A 13,269-nucleotide genomic window follows, 5' to 3' on the forward strand; every position below is an offset into this window, starting at 1 on the left:
ATGGGCGCTGCCGCGGCGGCGGCGGCCAATGGGAGCGGCGGCGGCGGCGCGGCCCCGGCGCCCCCCGCCCCCGCCTCCCCTTTAGAGGCGCGGCGGGCGGCGGGCGGCACAGAGCGCTCCGCACCGGCACCGGCACCTCCGGCCCCGCCGCGCGCATGGGGGCCGCCGCGCTCGGCCCCACATAACGGGGGTTGCCCAGCCCCGCCAGTGGCCCCGCCATGCCGGCAGAGCCCCCCCGCGCCGCGCCGCCGCCGCCGCTCCGCGCCGCCCGCCGCAAGCCGCTGACCGAGGTAAGGGGCGGGCATCGCTTGGTACCGCGGGGGGCTGCGGTGCCGGCGGTGGGGGCGCGGAGCGGCTGCGGGTACCCCCGTGTGCCCCTCGGCTCGGGGACCGCCGGCGTCGCGGGTGCCGGAGGGCTCCCGGCCCCGCTCCGCGGCGCACGGAGCATCCCGCCCGGCCGCGGGGTCCCCTCCGCGGGCAGGGGTTGCCGATATCCCCCCAGCCTGATCCTCGCCCTCTCTCCAGGGCAGGGCCGTGGGCCAAAGGGCCCCGCTGTGGCTGCGGGCCCGCTTTCAGGCGCTGCTCTTCGCCCTGGGCTGCCGGATCCAGCGGCACTGCGGGAAGGTGCTCTTCGTGGGGCTGCTGGTGTTCGGGGCGCTGGCCGTGGGGCTGCGGGTGGCCTCCATCGAGACCGACATCGAGCACCTCTGGGTGGAAGGTAAGCGCGGCCCCGCGGGCTCGCCCGCCCGTGGGAGCGGTCCCGCTCCCGGTCGTGGCTTTGTCCCCTTGCGGGGCGCGGAGGTGCCGGGCCGGAGGCAGGTGACAGCGCGGGAGAGGGGCCGGGAGGAGGATGAGGATGGTGATGATGCCGCCGGGCGTGCCGCGAGTGGGCCCGGGGAGGACGCGGCCGTGGGTGCCCGTGAGCACCGGCCTCGTCTGCGCGGCCGCTCGGTGCGTGGGCAAGGGACCCTCACCCGTGTGTCCCCGCGGGGTCCCCGCTCCGGCGGACACGGCGCTTGGCGTCCCCACGCGTGGGCACCCCGTTCCCCGCGGGAGCAGCCTCCGGAGCCCTGCACCGGGGCAGAGCCCGAGCCGCGGGGCTGCCGGTCCCGGCTGAGGAACCCGTGCCCGGCGGGGCCGGGGGGAGCGGGCACGGTCGGGCAGGAGCAAATCCCCGTTTCCGAGTGGAAGCGGCTGATCCCCCCTCCTTTGTTATTAATAACTCCAGCGTGGGTTTTCTCTCCCTTCTCCCTGCAGCTCCGCTCCCCGGTGCTGCGATTTGCTCGCTGTGTTTTTCCTTCCCGCTTTGGGGGTCCCGTGAGGAAAGAGGGCGGGTGGGGAGGGGGCAGCACCCCGCATGGCCCCCCCCCTACATCCCTGCCCGGCCCTGCGGGGGGGGTCTCGCAGGCTGGGGTCCCCGCGGGGTGCTGTGCAGGGGCAGATGTTGCTCAGCGGAGGGGTGTCAGCCATCTTTGTGCGGGAGCGCTGCCTCCTCCCCCACGCCCCGCTCCCTGTGTGGTCCTCAGCTACTCTTGGATTCGGTTCAACAATAGAAGCAACTTTGCTCTCCCACCCCCTTTTTTTTTTTTCCCCTTAATTTAAAAAAACAGAGGAGCGCTGCGCTGCCTCGCTGCTCGCACACACGCACCCCTGCCCAGGAATGCCCGGCTCTCCCACCTGCTCCCCACTTCCCGAGGGTGCTTCTACGCCTGTGTGTGTCCCCCCCGCCCCAGATCTTGTCTCCATCACCCCTTTCCTCTGCAACACGTAGCAGAGAAACCCAGTGATACCTCCCGGTCCGGCCGGCGCCTGAGCGGTGGCTGCTGGAGGAGGGACGCGCTCCCGCCGCGGTTCCCTTGCTCCGGGTCGTGGCTCCGGCTCCATCGGGTTTTTATTGTGCTTTTGGGGTTGCAAGGAGTCAGTGTTCTGGGCAACCGCGGCCGGAGGCAGGGAAGCAGCTGTGCTTGTTCCTGTTTGGAGGGGGAATAGGACTTGTGGTGCATGGGGAGGGAAGCGGGATGGGGAAGGGGCCGAGCCTGGGGACGGCTGGAAGCGCCCAGAAACCCGGCTTTTCTTGCGCACACTTTCTGTGCCCACCGTGCTTCCCCTCAAGCGTGGGCGCAGCCAGGAGCGACTGTGCCTGCTGTTGGGGGTATTCCCCCCATGCCGTAGCGTGGCTGTAACGTAGGTGCTGGGGCTACTCTGAGGAGCTGGGTCTTTCCCATGACTGGGGCACTTTCTTTGGTGTCAGGGGGTGGATTTATTTTACCCTACAGCAAAACACCACTGACCTGGGGTGTCCTGCCCCTTCCTGCGTGATGGTGTGCTGAGGTCTGCGTGCGGCCCCTGCTCTGGATCTGTAGTGCCTGGGGTGCGGATGGTGTGTGATGCCAGGGGTGCTGCTCTGGGCACCCCTTTGGCCTTCCCAGCAGAGCATGCACTTGGGGCTGACCCCTCTGTGCCTTGCTCCTGGGTGGCACGGCCCCAGTGTGCTCAGGGAGGCTGTTGTCAGGCGTTGGCACTACCTGCGACCACCAAGGATGATGTGGCTTTAGTCCCGCAGGGTCCCTGACGGGCATGTGTGGTTGCGGATGTGGAAGGAAGGTTTGCAGTGGCTCTTTCAGTTTTGGGTATCAGCTGTGGGGCTGCCTCCCTTCCCCATAACCATCTGTGGGTCATTGCCTCTCTGCTGGCCTGTGCTGCTGCATTTTCTGGTAGAGCAAAACATTCCCTGATGTCTTTGGGTGTACCGAGCTCTCCCTGATCTCTGCACCCCGTCCTGCTGGTGTGGGGATGGGTGCTATCGGGGGCAGGAGGGCCTGGGCTGCCCCTTGGGAGCAGAGCACAATTTCCCAGGCTGTGTGGTTGGATCCGGAGCACTTGAAGCTGTCTTGGTACTTTCTCAGCCACCGCTTTCTGCTGTCCCTGGGTGTGCAGCAAGGAGGCTTGTGTGAGCGTCCCTCTGCAGTGCTGCTGGTACTGCCGTGTCAGGTCAAGGGAGTGCTGCTCCTGCAGAGCTGGTGCCCCATCAGCCTGGCCCTAAAGCTTTGGATCCCCAGGGTGCCAGGGGATGCCCATTCCTGCCCTCTCTGGGTATGTGTGAGGAGACGTTTACTGGAGCATGGTCCATCCCAACCTAAGGCAGTGCTGTAGGGTGTCCAAGCGACAGGGCCTATGTGCAGAGAGTCTTGGTCCTATCATCCTAGGCCAGTAGGTCTCAGCTCAGAGGCAGGGTGGTTGAGGATTTCAGGAAGCCTCTGATGCCCCCATGAAGCTGGCCTGTACCTGACCACTTGCCTTTGCCTAGCCAGGCTGAGGGATGTGGGTTGGTGATGCTCCAAACCCAAACCACCTCACCCGGGTGAGGTCCAAACCCTGCAGGAGCAGAGCATGACCCTGTGCAAGGTTGTCCCTGCTTCAGGCTGAGCTCAGCCCTCCAGGCTGGGAACCTGGTGGGAAAGGAGCTGCATCCCATGAGGGCACCATGCTGCTCTCCACCCCAACACAGGAACAGGATGAGCATCCCTGCTTTGGCCCCATCACTCTGACCCCAACCACAATGGGAAAGTGCAGGCTCCCCTGTCCCAACCCAGGGGCTGTCCTCAGCTCTGGGGGGATGCTTGCAGTGTCCTGGGGTGATGCCTGACCCGCATCCCTGTTGGGGAGATGGAAGGAGGCCATGTCACCCTATAAATTGGGCCCGCCTGTGGAAATGTTCAATTAGGCTCCTCCGAAGCAATTAGGCACTCGGAGGCTTTGAAACCCCGGCTAGCAGCGAGTGTTGAGTTACCTCTGGACACCTGGCAGCTGTTCCCGGCTCTCCCAGGGTGTCTGCAGGGCCAAGGGGCCAGGGTGGTGAGCTCCGGGCAGGCAGAGCCCTGGGTGGTGAATGGGCCTGCCTGATTTATAGCGCCCAGGGCTGGTTCAAAGGAAGGCCGGGTTAATTCCTAACCGGAACAGCCCAGCGCCCCGCGCAGCCGTCGCGCTCTCAAAGAGCTGATGAGTCTCCTCGGAGAAGACCCTGTTGCTTTGCTGGAGGGGTCAGGGACACCCCGAATGTTCCGGTGGGATGAAATGGGATGTGGGATATGGGGGTGAGGGGAACTTGACGCCTTGTTCCCAGCTTGGACCATGAAGCTGAGACACCCTCAACCCCCTTGGCAATAGTTTTTGGCCTTCCTTGACCTCAGCAACAGGACTTGACACAGGGTGCCCTCTCCCCAGCACCCAGGGCAGGGTTGGGGTGCAGCCTGGGACATCCCCTATAGCAAGGGCAAGTGGCAGAGGAGACCCTGGCTGGCTTTGTCTTTGCTAAATGAGGGCCACTGGGGATGGGAAAGCCACAACAGAAAGCTAAAGATGGGGATTCAGAGCCTTCCCTACCCTGCCTCTGCCCTGGGGAGACCCTCTGTGGCTCCCCTTCCTTGCCGTTGTCCCCACTGTGCATTGTAGGACCCACAGGGAAGTGTGGGCAGCAGCTGTGGGGGGAGCAGGGTGCCATGGCCATTCCTGGGTGGGCACGGCGAGAGGTGGGTGGTCCTGGCTGCTGGCGGGTGGGTTTTGCGGGGCGAGATGTTGGTGCTGGGGCTGAGAAAAGAGATGGCAAAGCCAGGCTGTGGGTCTGGTGCCGGTAGCATGGGGGCTCTGATGGCAGCTTGTGTCTGTGGCCGGGGCAGCAAGATTCCTGCCGGGATCTGGCCCGAGCCAGCCTTGAGACCAGGAGGCGGCTCCCAGGCTGCCACGTCCCCACTTGGTCCCCAGATAAGCGTCCTGTGGGTAGGGGGTCCCCGCTCCTCTAGCATCACAGTGACACAGGTATTGCCCCATGGGGAGGGAAGGGGCAGCCCGTGGGACCCTCCTGCCCGGCCTGGTAGGATTTTTCCTTTGGGATTCCACAGCCCTCTCCATTCGCAGCGTCTGGGCATCCTTGGGGTCTCTGTGCCCCCATCTTGGTGGGCTCGGGGGAGTGAGGGGCAGCGGGGGCACTGCTGCCATAGAGTAGCGAGGTCCCTGTTATCCCCCAAACCCGCCTGCCTGGCCCTGCCCTCTGCTCCAAAGCGCCTTTTCCCTCACAGCCCAGCTGGCTCAGAAAGGACCTTTCTTTCCATGGGGAGGGCTCAGTCCCCAGCCCGCCCAAAGATGGGGCACAGGCAGTTCGCCCTTATTTATTTATCTTCGGGAGGCGAGCGCGAAACCTCTGGCTTTTCCTTTTCCCTTCCTTGACAGCTCGGTCAGCTTTTTCGGGCTGGAAAATCTTGCTAATTAACCCGAAGAGACTGGGAGACTCTTTACAGATGGCTGTGGCTTATCTGCCCCTGTCCATTTTGCTTTGCTTTTCAACTTATATCCACGGGCTCTTTTTATTTCCTAGAAAGTGGGGTTTTTCTTTTTTCTTTTTTTTTTGCTTGCGTGCTTTTTGTGTTCCTATTTTATCTCTAAACTCGCCCATATTCCCCGACTTGGGGAGGGGGCTCTTTTTTCGCGTTTTAAATGTGATTTGGTGGCTGGGAGGGGGCAGCGGCAGGGCCCGAGAAGAGGGTTTTATTATCTGCCTCTCCCTCGGGCCTGGAAAAGTGGTCTGAGTTCAAAAAATTCATTTCTTGCCTGAATGAAGCCAGCAATGTGGAAAAATTTCACCATTCAGAGGGGGATGAATGTATGTTTCAACCACACATTAAGTGACATTAGCAAGCAGTGGAGTGCCTAATGTGGCCATTTTTCACAGCAGCCAACAGAGGGGGTGATTAGCATAATTAGTACAGGCAGCCCTATACATATGGAAATGGCAAATGCCTAAATGCCAACACCAGTGGAAATTTATGTCAATGCTGACAGGAGTCTTAGCGGTGAATAGTTCCCAACTGAATCCCCTCTCTCTCTCTTCCCCCCCCCCCCCCTTATTTTTACCCCCCCCTTCTTTTTCGGGGGTCGCTCTGTCCCCTCCCGGCTGCCCCCCTCCCCGCGCTGGGAACGGCCGCCCCGCGATTTGGGGTAATAAAGACATTAATTTAGCTTCGCCCTTAAACAAAAGGGGTTTGGCCGGGGCCGGCGGTTGCGAAGCTGGCCCCAAACGGGCCCTTTCAGCCCCTTTGCCGCTGGCTTTTTGAAGGCATCCCCCCCTCTTCTGCCGCCCCTCTTGACTTAACCGGGAGCCCCTTCGGTAGGGCCGGGTTTGGCTGGAGGCTCCGGGGCAGCGGTGAGAGACCTCGTTCATCCCTCACGGCTGCTGGGGACACCCATCTGCCACCCACCTACCCCCCTTCCGCAGGGCCAGCCCCACTCCGTGGGGTGAATGGGGCCGGGAGGACGTGTTTTGACAGGACGGGGCCGCGGGGCTTTTGGCGAGGCCGGCGGTAGCGGCCGGGACAGGTAAAAATGGCTCTTTCAGCGTGCCCTGGGCGAGACTTCCTCCGGAGCAGCATGGGTCCTTTCACTGCCTCCCTAATCCAGCTAATCCGCCCCAAAACACTTTGAAGGTGGCCTCTGGCTTGCGCGCAGCTCAGCACGGGGAAGCGGACGGCTGAGGGATGCTCGGGGCGGTGCCTCGGGAACCCTTCCCGCTGGGATGTGGGATGGCACAGGGGATGTGGGATGCTGCTGGCATCCCTCTGATGCCCTTGGGGGCTTTAATCGCGTAGGGGTGGGTGAATCTGCCTGTGGATGCACGCGGTCTGTGCTGCAGCGTGGCTCAACAGGCTGGTGTTTGTGCCCCCCTTGGTGCCCTTTGTTGCAGTGGGGAGGGTGCTGTAGAGGGGGCTCTCCATGGGGATGGCTTTTCCAGGGCATCTTGGCATGACTTTGCCTCTCTCTCAGCTGTGGGCTTTAGCAGGGATTTGTAGCCCTGGCATTGGGATGTTGTGCTGTGGAGATGGAGATGCCCCCCAGGGGCACCCCCCCAGCTCTTCCCCTAACTGAAGGGGCACATCTGGACATGGGGTCAGGCTGGCCCAGGGATAAAGGTGAAGCATCCCCCATGTGCCAGCTGAATGTGGGATTTACCACATCCTGTAGCACCGTTGCACCAGGCAGGAGGACAGGGCCTGACTTTTGAAGGCCAAGCAGGGTGTGCTCCCTCCCTGCCACTCTGTCCTTGGGTCCAGGTCACCCAAGCAATGGTGACTGCTGCTGGCAATGCCGAGGTCCCATCTGCAGAGCGGTGGCACTGGTGTTGACCACAGAGTCCACTCACCCTGGGGGCCACAGGGTGGTCCTTGTGGTCCTTGCAGCAGCATGTGTCTCTCTGGGTAACATCAGTGCCTCTCTGAGGCCCCCAGCACCTCCCATGGCTCTCCTTCACCTCCAGCCCATTTGCCAGGCAGGGATGGCTTGGTGTGGGGCTGGCAGCCTGCCCTGACCCACTGCCCTCCTGGTGCTGCCCACACACACTGCTCCAGACTCATGGGTGCTTGGAGACAGGGTTCCCATGGGGTTTGCCCACCTCCTGCCTGGGTAAGCATGGTGGGATGTCCCCTTGCTTCCATGCCAGGTGGGTGGGTGCATCAGCCCTGTGCTGGGGGCGTGCATGTGTGCCAGGGGCACCATGACCTGATTCTTCTGACTTGGAACCCTCTGAGCTGATATGGGGGGTGCTGGCAGCCCCTGGGGGAAAGTGGGGTTAGCTTGGGTCAGACCCTTTCCTGATAAGGAGGCAATGCAGAGGCTGGAGCTCTGTCTTGGCTGGGCTGCCCATAGCTGGAGGGTGTAGGGGGGGATGGCACTGGTCAGTCTTGGCACCCACCAGTGCAACTGAGGGCACAAGCTGGTCCCCCTGTGAGAGGGTGACCCGGCTGCAGTGCAGAGGCCGTGGCTGTGGGTGCTGTGCCAGGAGGGCTTGGGGAGCAGTGGCAGGAGGTGGCTCAGGCAGGGTGGCCGGGAAGGGGCAGGGAGGCTCCTGCTCTGCTCTGTAATTTTGTGGTGGATGCCGTAATTACGGGGACGGCTCCCCTGGTGTGGCCCATGGGGAGGAGGCAGCCCCACACCAGCCCCCATCCCCTCCCTGCCACCCGCTCTCCCCACTTGGGAAGAGTGGAAGCCAGCTCTACACCCCTGGTGTTTGGGGTGCGGGTGGGCATGGGGTCCCCTCCGCCCTGCAGCCCACACTGCTGCATGTGTAGACCCTGTGAACCCCCCCAGCCGGTGGTACCCAAAGCAGTGCCCACCCCAGGGAGGATGCTCAGGCTGCCCCCAGACCCACTGTGGGCTTTTGGGGGGATGTTGATGTCACTTTGCCCAGCGTAGGGATCGAGGGGGATGACTCCAAACCCCACTGGGGAGCAGAGCGGGCTTTAATAAGCAGGGCTGGGGCGTCTGATTGGAACCAGAGGGCCCTTTGCATGAAAAAGCCAAACGCTCCCTTTGTTAATTGGGATTACAAAAAAGAAGAATTTACATACAGTTCCTCATTACGGTGCCCATTGTTGGTATCGGGGCGGCCCCCTCCCCGGGCCGGGGGGCTGCGTGCGGCGTGGGGCGTCTCACCCCGCTCCCGGGCCGGCCGGCCGGCGGGTGCGCGCCCGTTTGAAGTGTCCTTGGCAGCCCTGTGTGCGCTGCCTTGTCTTTTCATGTTGCTCTTTGGTTAATTAGGGTGTTGGAATTTGAGGCTTCCTCACAGCCTTTGAAGCTTGCTGACGGCTCGCAGTGCCCTGTTCCAAATTAACACTAATTACAAGGGACGGCTTTTTATTTTCTCTCTTCTCTTTATTCCCCCCCCCCCTTAATTTTTCGGGGGGCTCCCCCTTACTCCACACTTACAGATGTGTGGCTCCTCCCGTGCTGGGTGGAGATACCCGTTGGGCACAGCAGGATGCGTCCCTTGGGAATGGCGGTGATGCTGAGCACCCCCCCCCCCCCCCCCGCCACATCCCACCACCCACCCGGGTTCAGCATGGGTGGCACGGCTGAGCTCAGAGCAGCTCGGTACACCTCCTGCCCGACCTCCCAGCCTGCTGGGAAGGGGATGGGTGTCCCATTCCCTGCCACCTCCCTGGGACACCCACCCTCCCTGTGTCCTCATCCCCTCGCCCCGGGCGCTGCTGTCCCCTCTGACACACACACAAAGGCCGTGTCCGTGTCCCGTCCCCCCCCCGGCCCTGGCACAACCTCTATCCCAACTGGCATCTGATGGACACCAGCTGCTCCCCAGCCCAGCCAGGAACAATAAAGACGCTTCCCCCTCCCCGTTCCCAAAAAGCAGGGAAAAAAACCCCACCAAAAAACACCAACCCATATAATAAGTCATTAAAAGGGAAGATTCTGCTCTTTATTTGTGGTCTCGCTCTGGCCTCCTCAGTGCTGGCGGGGGGCCAGGCCCGCCGGGGCTCCCGCCTCTTGCTGAGGGAGCGTCCCAGTGTGGATGAATCCTGACGCCCCCAGCACCCAGGGCAGGGCAGGAGCCGGCCTCCCTCCCTCCCGCCTGCAGCACTGCCTTGGGATGCTGTCCGACGCCAGGCACCCAAGGGTGTCCCTGGTGGGTGGCAGTGGGGTGGGGGTTACAGGAGAACATCCCCCTGCTCCAGGCAGGGGGCGAGAGCAGGGCGGTGGGTATTGAGTTTGATGGGGGGAGTCTTGGGATTGGGCTGTGTCGTGCCCCCTTTGCTGTGCCAGGAGGGATGGGAGCCCCTTGTTTGATGGGGGTGACTGTCCCTGGGATGCTGTTCCGCATGCAAAAGGCCACGCAGGGTCTGATCTCAGCCCCAGCCGTGCTGGCCGGGAGGAGATTTCTCTTCCATGCTGAGGCGGCTGCAGATGAAGTCTGTGGCTTCTCCCGGAAACCTCTGCCATGCTTGGAGCAATCCTGCTCCATCAGGGACAGATCCCAGAAGGGTCCTGTGAAGCTCCCCGGCACCGCATCCCTCCCCTGGCCCCAGACCTCTTCTGGGGCAGCCTGCACCTGCAGGGCTGGGGGTGCCCGCCTCTCCCTGCACCCATTCACTGGCCAAAACACTGCTCACCTTGGGGTACCAGAGAAGAGCTGGGCATGGATGTGGTGGGGTGTCCCCAGTACTGTTTGCTGCATTGAGGCTGGTTGTGTTGGGCATCTGCAGCATCCACCACAGTGCACAGGTGGGAGTGGGCAGGATGCTCCCCATCCGCTTCACCATCCGTCCATCTGTGGGGTTTTTCCAGGAAAACCCAAACCAATGAGCTGCTCTGGGGCTGGAAATACCTGTTTTGGTGGGAAGGGGGGTGCCTGGTCCACTGCAGGCTGGGGTGCTCCCTGCTTGGGTCCCCTGGGTGCAAGCACCCAGAGGATGCAGCAGTTGGGTAACCCCACGGCAAGAAGTCCCCCTGGGTTAATGTGCCACCATCTGATGCTGTGGGGGCTCGGTCCTGCCTGTCCCCTTCCATGGGCATCCTGATGGGCAGGACAGGTTGGTGGGATGGGGGCTCTGCTCACCTTGGCACTGACTGAGCACGTCGTGGTCCCCTCTGCAGCGGGCAGCCGGGTGAGCCAGGAGCTACGCTACACCAAGGAGAAGCTTGGCGAGGAGTCCGTCTACACGTCCCAGATGTTGATCCAGACCCCAAAGAGGGATGGGGAGAACATCCTGACGCAGGAGGCCCTGCAGCTCCACCTCGAGGCGGCTCTGGCCGCCAGCAAAGTCCAAGTCTCGCTGTACGGAAAGTGAGTCCGGCTCCGGACAGGGTGGGGACAGGGACCCCCTCTGCGTCCTGCGTGCCCCGCTGCCCCTTGCTGTGTCCTCTGTGGGGTGATGCCCGTCCTCAGTTCCACCTTCTGCCTTTCCAGATCGTGGGATTTGAACAAGATCTGCTACAAGTCGGGTGTCCCCATCATTGAGAACGGCATGATCGAGAGGGTGAGTGCTGGGCATGGTGTGGTCCCCCATGGAGCCCCCCATAGGGGTCAGTCCCTCAAGAAACGGGCTCTGGTGGGGATGGGATTACCAGCCCCATGTGCTGCAAAGGCACTGCCACCTCCATGTGGGAGGGTGCAGGTTTGGGCAGTGCAGCAGGGCTGGGAGGGTGGACCAGAAGGGTCCTGATCCATCCCTGCTGACCCCTTGCATCTCCTCCTCCTCCAGATGATAGAGAAGCTGTTTCCCTGCGTGATCCTGACGCCGCTGGACTGTTTTTGGGAAGGCTCCAAGCTGCAGGGAGGATCAGCCTACCTCCCGTGAGTGCTGGGGGCTGCCCTGGGGACTGTGGCTGGGACCAGGGCCTGGGGTGGCTTCCAAGGGGCTGTGCTTGACCTCTCCGTGCAGCTTAGCCCTGCTCCCCCAAGGTTCCTCAGTGCTGCTGCTTGTCCTGCTCATCCCCAGGATGGTCCTGCCACCATGGCTTGTCCTGCTGGATCAGCACCCCAGGGACAGGTCCTTGTCCTCATCAGCCTGGCAGGGCTGGAGCTGCAGCCCATAGGCAGGAGCTGCCCATCCATCCCGTGCCATGCCATGCCACCACAGCAGCCAGGGATGGGGATGCGGGGACAGAGGCTGTACCACAAGCATGTCCCTGGGTGCTGCTCCCCTCCAGAGCACATTTTGGGTGCCACAGTGGCGAGAAGGCACCCACACTCCTGTGCTGTGCCTAAGGGGATAGGGGACACAGCATGCCCAGGGTGGGTGGTGGGTGACTGCCGGCCAGCTCCCCTCACCGCGGTGGTGGGGCTGGGGACCCTGGGCTGGGCAGGGGGGAGCTCCCCCCCCACATTCCTTCTGTTTACGCGTGTGTTTGTCCGGGAGAGCCGGGGCGGCTTGTGCATTGTCAGCAAACGCAGCCCCGCGCTTTCTCATGCTAATGCTGCTCTGAAAGCTGCCCCTTGCCAAACAGATGAAATAGTGGCCTTATTCAGGCTGCTGCCGGACGGGAGGAGGGGGAAGGGGCCGCAGCATCCCCAGCCAGGACTGGGGGACCAGCTTTGCTCCCCCAAGACCTCCGGTTCTCCCCATCCCATCCTGGGGAGCAGCTGGGAGCGGGAGCAGCGGCCCTGGGGTGGCTGTGCTGATCGGGATGCTGCAGGTATCAGCGCCGGGGTGGGCAGCATCCTGGGGCAGGGGTACATGGCAGGCAGGGTGGCACCAGTGGCAGGCGCGGAGGCACCCGCAGCAGCGGTGGGACCCATCTCCCCTCGCAGCCGGGTGAGCGGGTTCCCCGGGCGGGCACCCTGGCTGAGCACCGGCCAGCCCATGGGGACCCGTCCCCCTTTTTAACGCCGAGGGGTGAGCGGGGCGGGAGCTGGGAGAACAAAGAGCAGCAATCTATGGAAAGACAAAAGGATTTGCCCTGGCTCAGTGAAGCAAGCGAAAGCAGATAAAAGGGGCTCTCTTTGGAAGCAGCAGCAGCTCCGGTTGGTATGTGGGAATCTCGAGCGGCCGGCTCCGGCCCAGCCAGCCTTCATGAATTATTAGGCTGCGTTTCTCCCCAGAGCCCACACTTGCTCGGGGCTTTTTCTTCCCCTCTTTGGAGTGCTGGGCTGGGTTACTGGCTTTTTTGTGTGTCCTTTCTGTCTTAAAAAAGAAGCTGAGTGAGGCTGGGAACTGGCCCCTGGCACCCTGGGCTGGGATGGAGGGAGCAGAGCATCCACAGGCAATGGAAAAGCCCTTTTTCCCGGGTATCCATGTTCCCGTGGGGTCCTGCTGGACCCCTGTGTCCTGTCCTGTGCGCCCAGAACCTCTGCTGAGCCCCAAACCGTCCAGCGTGGGGAGATGCAGTGGGAAGGGCTGAGGGGATGCAGGGAGCCCTTCCCTGCCTGCTCCCCTCTATCAAGATGTTAGCCCGCGGGCAGTAATCGGCCTGACTGCTCGCACAAAGCGGGGCCAGGCAGTGGGGCTGGCTCCCCCCGCTTTGTCCCAGCCTAACAGGATCAGGCATGCTACTTGACTCGGGGCACGGCCGCTGCGCCGCGCAGGGCACGGGGGATGCCGCAGGCGGCCCCAGGAGGGGGTAAGGGATGCGCTGGGGATTGATGCTGCTCCTCTGCATCCTTGCAGAAGCACCCCCGGGACCCACGGGATGGGGTGGCAGTGGTGGTGGTACCACATGTGGGTTTGAGCATCCTGCATCACTGCAGTCCTGCTCTCTCCCCCAGGGGCCGCCCAGACATCCAGTGGAGCAACCTGGACCCTCTGCAGCTGATGGAGGAGCTGGGGCAGTTCACATCCCTGGAAGGCTTCAAAGAGCTGCTGGACAAGGCAGAGGTGGGGCAGGCTTACATGGAGAGGCCCTGCCTGGACCCCCGCGATCCCCAGTGCCCCCCAAGTGCTCCTAACAAGCAGAGCCAGCAGGTGGGTTACAGCCCGTGGGGACCTGGAG

The 13,269-nt window shown here is 62.9% G+C and overlaps 1 protein-coding gene across 1 annotated transcript in view; it reads left to right on the forward strand.

Moving 5' to 3' along the window:
* Positions 1-13,269, forward strand: part of PTCH2 (patched 2) — a 21,976-nt gene continuing 8,707 nt past the window's right edge. Inside the window, 9 exon segments of the mRNA XM_065673497.1 lie at positions 1-70; positions 73-129; positions 132-187; positions 189-290; positions 526-718; positions 10,435-10,624; positions 10,748-10,817; positions 11,043-11,134; positions 13,046-13,241. Of these exon segments, the coding sequence (XP_065529569.1) occupies positions 1-70; positions 73-129; positions 132-187; positions 189-290; positions 526-718; positions 10,435-10,624; positions 10,748-10,817; positions 11,043-11,134; positions 13,046-13,241 (1,026 nt within the window).

Source organism: Lathamus discolor, chromosome 3 (genome assembly GCF_037157495.1).
Source record: "Lathamus discolor isolate bLatDis1 chromosome 3, bLatDis1.hap1, whole genome shotgun sequence".
Lineage (NCBI taxonomy): Eukaryota > Metazoa > Chordata > Aves > Psittaciformes > Psittacidae > Lathamus > Lathamus discolor.